Here is a 12,180-nt window from a genome sequence, read left to right on the forward strand (position 1 = left end):
AGCATAATCATGTCCAATTCCAGATGTTTCAGTATAATCATCTCGCTATTCCACATAGGGATTGTTTAATACTATTACTGTCATTATCATGATTACAATATATACACACTACATTACCACATGACTTCTTATGTTTTTTTTATGTTCTTGTTCCATTTTATTGTCTTTCATCCTGTTTGATTGCGTAATTTATACATGTTTTGGTTTGATTGCTTCACATTTCTATAATCATAGGGGGACTACAGGATTTGGCTTATTATGCATATTAAATCTGTTATTATCTATTTAGTGAACTCAGAGAAAGAACAGCACCTAAAGATGGGTCGGTTTAAAATATGCTATTTCAATAGACAGTCTATGGCTAAACTCCTTAAACCAAAACCAAAAACCATATTGTGACTATGCTGTATGTTACATCATTTACACTTTTTAGCAGACGCTTTTATCCAAAGCGACTTACAAGAGAGAGCTCTTGAGTTCTTTTTTTCTTTCACTTGTTATTCAGAAACCCAAAATTCTGTTTCTAATCTGTTTCGGTTTAAAACCATAAAAAGTCCATGTTCATGCACAAGCTACACATGAGTATATACATGGGCTTCTTTAGGTTTTTTATCAAATACTAAAATAAGAGCTAATTTAATTGTATAACACACAGTAACAGTAATGTAAGAGATGAGTGTTACTCTGTTTTCCATTATGTCATCAAACCCAGAAATAGTAAACAATTTAACTACTGATGCATTATTCATCATGTCAGTGAAGCAAAAACATTTCATTCAAAATTCTACCACTGTGCTCCTTCCACGTAGCAGTTGGACACAGAGAGATACTGTCAGCAGATACTGTTCCTCAGGTTGGGAGGAACTTTAGATGAGCGCTTCTCAAAGTTCACACAACATGTCATCGTTATTTATTGTCCTAAGGTAACGTTATGATCATATTCCTAGTGGATGAACATATGGGTCAGGTCCTTTGATACTGATGTGGATATGAGGGGGGTGGAGGGTTACTGAACGAGTTCATAGAGTAAACCTGTTGTATCCAGATACTGTACAAATCAGAGATCTAGAGAATTCGTTTTATTTATTACTTTCATTGTCCTGGATGAAAGCCATAAACAAATGGTGTACAATCAAAGCATTATATGAAAAAATAAGAATATAAATCTTTTTCAAAACATTGAAACAAATGTTTGCTCTTTGCTTGTGGCGTTCCTGCAGCTGCCTTGCAGTAAAGCTATAGTTAGCCTAGCTATCCCCCAAGTTAACAGATGCAAAACGAATATTCTGCCAAAGGTAGTCACGCGTGTTTTCGTGACATTAGTGCAGAACGGTGTAAAAATTTACCTAATCTCTATGATTTAAACGTCATTTTAAGTTTTTCCCTTCTCATGATATTTTCAGGCATTTAGCCTACTCATATAGCATTCATTCATGAATAAACAACCCCTTTGAAGATTATTCTACGACGTTACCCGGCAGTAGAAGATGGAATCGCGATTCAAACGGTACCATCTGCTAACTGAAAATATGCCCCCCAAAACGTAAATAAGCTTGACATTTATTTAGTGGAAAATTGCTCATTCATAAAAAGCTCACTGGTAGCGATCATTGTCAGTAACAACGCAAAATGCGATATAGCCCTGTGTGGAGAAGCTGCCCCGGTAAATTGTACTACTACGGTACAGTACTAGACTACTGCTGTGTTCGTCTTGGTAGCGATTGCGTTGGTTGAATTGGATTTAACGTTCCGTTGTACGGTTTAGGCTGAAATTAATTATTTTCATGAACAGATTGACAACGTTTAGGCTGTGGCAATGAAGTTCAGGTTAGTCGTTAGATAGACTTTTGATTTAAGTAAGGGGAGTGCCGAACATTTTCTGTCGCCGTTTGACTTCCTAAACAGCTGTGTAGCTAGATGTTTTTGTAGTGTGTCTCACGTAAGCTACAGCGTTGCAGTGAGCTACACTGGTTTGAAACCACAGGTAATGGTAATTTCACCAACAAATCGTTTTCTAATGTCAGAATAAATCCTACAACGAAAATGTATATGTGAGGAATGTTTATTTTAAGGATTGAAAACAGATAACGCTACATCATAGACCACTGTAGTATGTGTTGCCCGGGAAACACAGGCTAATGTCATGATGCTAATACTTCAGTGAAATAGTAGACTACTGTTTCCGAAAGTAGATGTACTTCCTTAATAATATCATCTTATATTGTACATTACACATCACAATTGTGTGTCATATCACAAAGTAAAATGAGTAAATAGTTATCACCCTGGCCTCTTTTCTTGTGGCGTTTCTGCAGCTGCCTTGCAGTAAAGCTATAGTTAGCCTAGCTATCCCCCAAGTTAACAGATGCTAAACGAATGTTCTGGCAAAGGTAGTCACGCGTGTTTTCGTGACGTTAGTGACGCAGTGACGTTAGTAACGTCAGTGACTGTGGCTAGCAAATTAGCCACCGTTAGCTTCACTTTTCGCCACAAAAACTTAACTGAAGCTTAAACCATGCATTGGAACGTAAATTCCAATAGAAGCAACTCAATCGCTACCAAGACGAAACTTTTGACACCTACGTTGTATATGTGAGAGAACAAAGGTTGTGCTCTCGCCGAAGGCTTGAGCACACCCAATAATAATAACTAGAGAGGGTACAATTTCTGGGGAAATTGTAGGGTGTGCTTGCTTGGGTCGGTTGCACAGGGGTCCGTTTTTGAATGACATTTTTACAACTGATATTTCTGTATATTTTATATAAAAATGCATACTTATTATTTATAAAGATGACATAGATTTAAAAGCATTTTTTTTTTGCTGCTCATTTACAACTGAAAATACGAGTGAAGTGTAGAATGAAATAGATGTCTTCTCATTTCCCCTGCAAGAGGCAGCCTCATCGTTGAAACAAAACGAATAAATTGGGCAGACCGGTGTAAAAATGGACCTAATCTCTATGATTTAAACGTCATTTTAAGTTTTTCCCTTCTCATGATATTTTCAGGCATTTAGCCTACTCATTGCATTCATTCATTAATAAAGAACCCCCTTTGAAGATTATTCTATGACGTTACCCGGCAGTAGAAGATGGAATCGCGATTCAAACAGTACCATCTGCTAACTGAAAATATGCCCCCCAAAACGTAAATAAGCTTTACATTTATTTAGTGGAAAATCGCTCATTCATAAAAAGCTCAGTGGTAGCGATCATTGTCAGTAACAACGCAAAATGCGATATAGCCCTGTGTGGAGAAGCTGCCCCGGTAAATTGTACTACTACGGTACAGTACTAGACTACTACTGTGTTCGTCTTGGTAGCGATTGCGTTGGTTGAATTGGATTTAACGTTCCGTTGTACGGTTTAAGCTGAAATTAATTATTTTCATGAACAGATTGACAACGTTTAGGCTGTGGCAATGAAGTTCAGGTTAGTAGTTAGATAGACTTTTGATTTAAGTAAGGGGAGTACCGAACATGTTCTGTCGCCGTTTGACTTCCTAAACAGCTGTTTAGTGTAGATGTTTTTGTACAGTAGTGTGTCTCGCGTAAGCTACAGCGTTGCAGTGAGCTACACTGGTTTGAAACCACAGGTAATGGTAATTTCACCAACAAATCGTTTTCTAATGTCAGAATAAATCCTACAACGAAAATGTATATGTGAGGAATGTTTATTTTAACGATTGAAAACAGATAACGCTACATCATAGACCACTGTAGTATGTGTTGCCCGGGCAACACAGGCTAATGTCATGATGCTCATACTTCAGTGAAATAGTAGACTACTGTTTCCGAAAGTAGATGTACTTCCTTAATAATATCAGCTTATATTGTACATTACACATCACAATTGTGTGTCATATCACAAAGTAAAATGAGTAAATAGTTATCACCCTGGCCTCTTTTCTTGTGGCGTTTCTGCAGCTGCCTTGCAGTAAAGCTATAGTTAGCCTAGCTATCCCCCAAGTTAACAGATGCTAAACGAATGTTCTGGCAAAGGTAGTCACGCGTGTTTTCGTGACGTTAGTGACGCAGTGACGTTAGTAACGTCAGTGACTGTGGCTAGCAAATTAGCCACCGTTAGCTTCACTTTTCGCCACAAAAACTTAACTTAAGCTTAAACCATGCAACGGAACGTAAATTCCAATAGAAGCAACTCAATCGCTACCAAGACGAAACTTTTGACACCTACGTTGTCTATGTAGGCCAAATATTGACTGAGTTTTAGGGGGGCAAAAAGAAATAAAAATAATAATATATATGTGAGAGAACAAAGGTTGTGCTCTCGCCGAAGGCTTGAGCACACCCAACTAGAGAGGGTACAATTTCTGGGGAAATTGTAGGGTGTGCTTGCTTGCGTCGGTTGCACAGGGGTCCGTTTTTGAATGAAATTTTTACAACTGATTTCTGTATATTTTATATGAAAATGCATACTTATTATTTATAAAGATTAAATAGATTTAAAGGATTTTTTTTTTGCTGCTCATTTACAACTGAAAATACGAGTGAAGTGTAGAATGAAATAGATGTCTTCTCATTTCCCCTGCAAGAGGCAGCCTCATCGTTGAATCAAAACGAATAAATTTGGCTCTATGACTTAAATGTCATTTTAAGTTTTTCCCTTCTCGTGATATTTTCAGGCATGTAGCCTACTCATTGCATTCATTCATTAATAAAGAACCCCCTTTGAAGATTATTCTACGACGTTACCCGGCAGTAGAAGATGGAATCGCGATTCAGACAGTCCCATCTGCTAACTGAAAATATGCCCCCCAAAACGTAAATAAGCTTGACATTTATTTAGTGGAAAATCGCTCATTCATAAAAAGCTCACTGGTAGCGATCATTGTCAGTAACAACGCAAAATGCGATATAGCCCTGTGTGGAGAAGCTGCCCCGGTAAATTGTACTACTACGGTACAGTACTAGTAGACTACTGCTGTGTTCGTCTTGGTAGCGATTCTGTGGTTGAATTGGATTTAACGTTCCGTTGTACGGTTTAGGCTGAAATTAATTATTTTCATGAACAGATTGGCAACGTTTAGGCTGTGGCAATGAAGTTCAGGTTAGTAGTTAGATAGACTTTTGATTAAGTAAGGGGAGTGCCGAACATGTTCTGTCGCCGTTTGACTTCCTACAGCTGTGTAGATGTTTTTGTAGTGTCTCGCGTAGGCTACAGCATTGCAGTGAGCAACACTGGTTTGAAACCCCAGGTAATGATAATTTCACCCACAAATCGTTTACTTGTAATGTAATGTCATAATAAATCCTACAACGAAAATGTATTTGTGAGGAATGTTTATTTTAAAGATTGAAAACAGATGCATCATAGACCACTGTAGTATGTGTTGCCCGGGCAACAGAGGCTAATGTCATGATGCTAATGCTTCAGTGAAATAGTAGACTACCGTTTCCAAAAGTAGATGTGGGCCTACTTCCTTAATAATATCAGCTAATATTGTACATTACATTTCATAATTGTGTTTCACATCACAAAGTAAAATGAGTAAATAGTTATCACCCTGGCCTCTTTGCTTGTGGCGTTCCTGCAGCTGCCTTGCAGTAAAGCTATAGTTAGCCTAGCTATCCCCCAAGTTAACAGATGTGAAACGAATGTTCTGCTACAGGTAGTCACGCGTGTTTTCGTGACGTTAGTGACGTAGTGACGTTAGTAACGTCAGTGACTGTGGCTAGCAAATTAGCCACCGTTAGCTTCACTTTTCACCACAAAAACGCAATTTCTACTTAAACCATGCAACGGAACGTAAATAAAAATACAACCAACGCAATCGCTCCCAAGACGAACCTTTTGACACCGCCGTTGTGTATGTAGTCCAAATATTGACTGATCCTTAGGGGGCGAAAATAAAGAAAGAAAGAAAGAAATATATATGTGAGAGAACAAAGGTTGTGCTCTCGCCGAAGGCTTGAGCACACCCAATAATAATATATATGTGAGAGAACAAAGGTTGTGCTCTCGCCGAAGGCTTGAGCACACCCAACAAGCAGTCCTGCAGCATTGTTTTGTGTGGTGTCCACACATGAAAGCTGGACTACAGGCCAGTTGACACAAAAAGATGTTGAAATAAGCAGTTGACCCTTGCTATTTCATTACCACATAACGGCAACCTAACAGATAGGTACAGTAAAGATCCAATGGAACAAATTGGATAGGCCCAGCCAAGACCCACTAAGAGAACAACTGTCTTTGAATTCATGATGCTGTTGTAATGTAATGGTTTACATATTGCAACATATCTGTCATAAGCCATGATGCCCAGAATGATGAGTTCATAAGATACATACGTACAAATGACATAAATCTGTGTAAAACAAGCAGGACGGGAGATTAGATGCATGTCAGAGAGGAGATCCACCATGAGTCTAGGAAATAAACCAGTAGAGCCATAAAGAGAATTGATGGATAGACATGAAATAAAAACATACATGGGTTCGTGCAGTGTTCTCTCCAACAATACGATTACTATGATCATGATGTTTAGAGACAACATTAAAGCATACAGAAGGAAACATATAATAAAATAAAGATATCTGTACAATCCTTGGTCCTTAAAGAGGGTGAGGGTGAAATAGAATGGAGAAGTGTCATTTTCCATGTGACCTATTGGTGGTGTTGGAGCTACAGTAACTGAAAACAAAACAAAGATCAGTACAGTAGCAGTCACACAGTGGTGAATTTGCAGCAATTATTGTAAAATAAATGAAGTACGAATGAAGTATATCCAGGTTTATGTGTAAATCTTTAGATGAAGAACATGTTAATGGGATCATTTAAATAATCATGAAAATAGTTAAACTGACAAGGTAATGAGTATTAATAATATAACTGATATCATTGATAATGAACATCAGGTATTTAGTATCCAGTCATTGACATGTTATTCTTCACTAGTTATATATGTACATTATACAGACCCCTCTGGTTCAGAATATCTGCTGCCTCAGCTGTTGCCTCCCTGCTCAGTGGAAGTGGGGTGAGGTGGAAGAGTTTTGATGCTGTTATAGGTTAGCATTGTGTTGTTGCAGAAAGACTCTTGACAGGGAATTGAGGGGTCTGTCCCAAGGTGCTACATGACATGAAGTACGCGTCGCCTACTGGTTTAATGTCAAACCAGCCATCTTGATGACCTTTTCATCTGACTAAATAGAAATAGACTTCAAATCACCCTCACATCTTGTCAGTCCACAGACATAACGGTGGTGAATGCACCACAGAAATGCCTGGAAGATGACCTGCAGTTTTCTACTTTTATTTATACATTGCAGTGCAAGTAAAAAAACGAGATGATAAAATCTGAGTTGATGACTATGATAACAAACACAATCTCATCATGTTTCATTAGGTACCTCGACTTGTGTTCATATTTCAATCAAAATGCTAAAAAAAGAAATGAAAACGATTTGCTAGAACCTACAACATACTGTAGTGTCATTTCACAAGGAAAGAGATAAGCATGATGGTGAAAGCAGTGTACAAACTGAGGGCCAGTCTCGGTCAACAGAGGGAGCTATAACAATAGAGCACAGGGGTAAGTCACAGATAAATATACCTTTATAATTATCATAAAATAATTAGTCTTATATTTTTTTACAACATACAAATAAAGGTGGTATATATGTATTTTTTTATATACAGTACAGAAGTCTTAGCCACAATTTAAAAAGACAACATTCATGTGAAAAAATCTTGGGTGGGAAAGACTTCTGCATATACTACTGTATATATTTTCTATATATTTCCAAACTATTAGAAATGTAGAGACTGAAGCAGGAAGATAAAAGTTACAATGTATTTTTGTAGAAGATTTGCAACTGCTAAACTACCTAGATATGATCAATTACTTATTTGGAAATCCTCAAAATGCCTCAATATGCAAACCTGATTGTCAAGATCAGATTTATGCCTAATAATTTGTATGAATGTTCCAGAACATTAGCAATATTATTAAAATAATAATATGTGCATTAGTGACTTAATGATGTGGAGTTTGAACAAGTACTTTTGAGAATGTCATGTGATCTGAGAAATGTAGGTACCAAAGCTACTGAGAAAAATTACAGTACGGGTAATAATAATAATAATAACAATAAGACTTAATTTTTTAATAGCACATTTTATACAGGAATTGCAGCTCAAAGTGCTTTACATCAAATCAATAAAAACAATATTATGAGTAATGAAAGTAATAAAATCCCTCTGAACACAGGCCGCAGTCTTTACAGTAATCCAGAACAATCTGAGGCCTTTTGCATAGCAGTCCAAAAGGCCATGTTGCTCAAGCCTTTTGATACAAGCCGCAGTCTTTGCGGTATCTCGAGCCACAGTCTTTGCGGTATCTCGAGCCACAGTCTTTGCGGTATCTCGAGCCACAGTCTTTGCGGTATCTCGAGCCACAGTCATTGTGGTTTCCGAATATAAATAAAATGTAACAAAACACAGGTCGCAATCTTTGTGGGAATCCAAAACACAATCAATAAAAACATAATACAAGTCAAAACACAAGCCACAGTCTTTGCAGGAATCCCAAAAATCAATAAAAACAATAATACAACTAATAAAAGTAATAAAACCCTTCTGAGATCAAATTAGTTAAATGCTTAGGTAAAAAGATAGGTTTTAAAATGTCTAGCGTGTTTGCTTCCCTAATATTTATGGGTAATGTGTTTCATAGTTTTGGGGCATAATTGACAATCTTCTTATGACTGCTTCTGGTGACCTCTAATAGGCCTGCATTTGATGATCGCAGTGTTCTAGCTGGTGTGTAGTTTATAAAGGAGTTAGCAATGTAGCTAGGTCCTTGTCCCTGTAGAGCTTTGTATGTGAGGAAAAGGACCTTAAAGTCAATTCTGAAGGTAACAGGGAGCCAGTGTAAAGTAGCGAGGACAGGACTAATGTGTTCTCTCCTTTTAGTTTTGGTTAATAATCTAGCTGCAGAATGTTCAATGAGCTGTAGTCTTTCAGTGGTTTTCTTGGGAAGACCAGTGAAAAGTGCGTTACAGTAGTCCAGCCGGCTGGATATAAAAGCATGAATTAACTTCTCTGCATCATTTTTGTTTATGAATGGTCGTACCTTTGCTATATTCCTCTGGTGAAAGAAAGCTGTTTTGGTCACTTTATTAATGTGAGAGTTGAAATTCAAATCTGAGTCCAGGATTACACCGAGACTCGTCACGTCTGGTTTAAGACAGGGGGTTAAGCCTCCAAGATTCTTAATAAGCATCTCTCTTTTAGAAAAGGTAGAGTGTGTCAGTCTGTAGCAGGGTGCAGGTGTCCTGACATTTCAACACACCTGTCAGATTGCCCTACCAGGACTTACATTGCATGCCCACACCAAGGTTAAGGTGACAGTTAGTTTTGACCTACAGAAGGAAAACTGCAATGTTTTTCACCAAACAGTGTTTTTGCACTGTTATTAGTCTGTTATGAGTAAACTGAGAGAGGGAGAGAGAGAGAGAGTCTGAGACTTGTAACATCATTGACATTCCTGGCAACTGCATACATTCAAGAAACACAATGGAAGATTCTAAGTAACATCATAAAAAACATCACAGTGATGGTATCTGTAAAACAAACAAAAGTATAAAAAATACTAAAACCACTAAACAGGTTTGTCAACATTGTTACATAGTAAAATGTAAAATTTGTACTGTGATACTTAAATTGCTGCTCTTCCCAAAACTTACTATGGTTGCCTTTAAATTACTGTAATGTCTTTTTTAATGACATTCTTTTACTTATGCACAAACTCATAATTCGGTTTCTAATCTGCTTCAGTTTAAGACCATAAATAAGCGGGTTTAGAATTGGAGGAATAACTAAAAATTGTACTGCCATAAAATTCTGAAAGTGTTGTGATATCACTGTTGAACCATATCTACTGTAGAAAACCTCAAACAGCAGAGCACCTGTTACATTAATCAATGACAGTAAATGTGGCATGCAGGTCTGCATAAACTTTCCCCTGTCCTCAATAGACTTCAAACATGACCTGATAAGATATACATAGGAACACACAATGAATATTATATGTCCAGCATAGAAAAGTGTGTTAATATACCCCATTATATTGCTTGCTGTTGTTGAAGTGCAAGACAGTTTAACTGTGGGCCAATTTGCACAGTAGAGCTTCTCTATGTGTGATCCACATAATCTCAGTATACTTGTTAAAATACTTTGTATACCTAATAAAAAGAATGTAGAGAGCCATGGATAAAAGACTAACCAAGTGACCCACTGCCTGGTCATAACAGAGTGATACTCCAGTGGTCTACAGATTGCCACATACCTGTCATATGCCATCACTGCTAGAATTGCAAAGTCTCCACAGGCAGCAGAATAAATGACAAAAGACTGAATGAGACATCCTGCATAAGAGATGACCTGCAGATGAGACAGTAGATCAAAAAGGAATTTGGGATAGAATCCTGTTGTGCCAAACAGGCCACTGATGCACAAGTTACACAGGAAGATGTACATGGGCTCATGGAGGTTTTCATCAAAGATGATGGTCAAAATGAGAGCAACATTTACTAGTATAATCGCACAGTAACACAGTAAAGTAAGAGAGAAGAATGTGGCTCTGTGTTCCATCATCTCATCAAACCCAGAAAGAGTAAACCATGTCACTGTTGATGCATTGTCGCTAAAGGTCATATCTGTGAAGAAATCAAAGGATTAAAAAAGTCGACCATCTTAAATATAGACTGACCATAATATATCAACTCATATCAACATATGTGTATGAAATAAAGACATACATTGTAACTTTGTAATATCTACAATGGTACAAGAGAGAAAAATATAGCAGAAATGTACATGTGTATGTTACCTGGTGCTGGGACACACCATAGATGAGATCTTAACCTTAAAGGCACCCTACATGTAGCAGTATCTTATGCCCTCTAGCACGATTACCTCATACCATGTGGAAGGACAGGGAATTCAGACCCTTGACACCGTTTTGATTTGAAAGGAGTAAAGGGAGGAGGGGTGTTGCTAAATGTGGTCATACCGTAAACCTTTAGAACTCTCTAAGAAGGTCGAAGAAATGTATTCCTAATGTAGAATTTTCATGCTGCATTTCATTCTATTTTCCACTACTGTTTGTTACTTAGTGTATACATATATAGTATGTATTTGACAATTTGCTTTAAGTTTCAGTATTCATATTAGGGGAATGTGAGATTTGACTTGTTTTGTAAATCTTTTACATCTGTTAAAATCTGTTTTGTGAACTCATCGTAAAAGCCGTTCAGATGTGTCAGCATGGAGGCTTGCAGAAGGTAGAGTGTGTGAGTCTGTAGCAGGGTGCAGGTGTCCTGACATTTCAACACACCTGTCAGATTGTACTACCAGGGCTTATGGCACATGCGCACACCAAGATTAGGGTTACGGTAAATTTAGTGTTACGGTAGGAAAATCTGACATAGTAGGGTAAATTGACAGAACACCTGGCCTTCTGATAAGCACAAGCCCAGTATTTTTTATCATAGTTTGGATATGTGGGTCCACGAGGCATCATTATGACAGGCCCCTGTTTCTTCACCAAACACCGTTTTCACACTGTTATAAGTCTGTTGTAAGAAAACGTACAGAAAGACGGAAAGAAAGTCTAAGACTTGTAACATCATTGACATTGTTGGCGACTGCATCAATAAAGTCCTCTCTCCATATCATGTCGTCCTCAACTCTTTATTCAAGAAATACAATGAAGGATTCTAAGTAACATCGTTAAAAAACAACACAATCTAACATCACTCACACACTCAAAAGATCATGGTGGTGTCTGTAAAACAATTAAAAGTATATAAAATACGAACAATCACCTCTCTAAAAGTTACTTTAAGAACACAGTATAGCTGCTTATGCTAAATGGTGCTGTAAGGTTGCACAGCATGTAACATATTCATGTACCCTGTTAACACAGACTTGACCTGCTGTTGAATGTTTGCATGTAGATGGGATTTACTCAGAGGGTTGATAAATTAAACATGAGATGAAATTGTCATGAACTAGCATAATAACCTTGCACCATGTAGGCTGGATGAGCAGGGAAATTAGGTATTTTTATACTTGTTTCGATTTGAAAAGTGTGAAGGAGGGATACGTTGAATGCTGCCATAAAGTACAGTAAGGCTGAATTAGATTGTATAATCGG

General features: G+C 37.5%; 2 protein-coding genes across 2 annotated transcripts; both read right to left on the reverse strand.

Annotated features, from left to right (window-relative positions):
* Positions 1-943: 943 nt before the first annotated feature.
* On the reverse strand, positions 944-6,618 carry LOC136959926 (olfactory receptor 4C11-like). Its single transcript, XM_067254170.1, is given in 3 exon segments — positions 944-978; positions 5,983-6,076; positions 6,079-6,618. Coding segments are annotated over 3 exon segments (669 nt in total).
* A 3,104-nt stretch (positions 6,619-9,722) lies between these two features.
* On the reverse strand, positions 9,723-10,861 carry LOC136964956 (olfactory receptor 5AN1-like). The gene is made up of 2 exons (XM_067258939.1): positions 10,852-10,861; positions 9,723-10,678 (listed from the first exon to the last, which is right to left on the reverse strand). Exon 2 carries the CDS (start codon positions 10,674-10,676, stop codon positions 9,723-9,725), a length of 954 nt encoding a protein of 317 aa, XP_067115040.1. The 5' UTR covers positions 10,677-10,678; positions 10,852-10,861.
* Positions 10,862-12,180: the final 1,319 nt, after the last annotated feature.

The sequence above is a fragment of the Osmerus mordax genome, chromosome 2, assembly GCF_038355195.1.
Source record: "Osmerus mordax isolate fOsmMor3 chromosome 2, fOsmMor3.pri, whole genome shotgun sequence".
NCBI classification, from domain to species: Eukaryota; Metazoa; Chordata; class Actinopteri; order Osmeriformes; family Osmeridae; genus Osmerus; species Osmerus mordax.

What these genes read in the sequence shown, in the direction of transcription:
- LOC136964956 (XM_067258939.1), bottom strand. Translation starts at nt 10,676, where the DNA reads ATGACCTTTAGCGACAATGCATCAACAGTGACATGGTTTACTCTTTCT.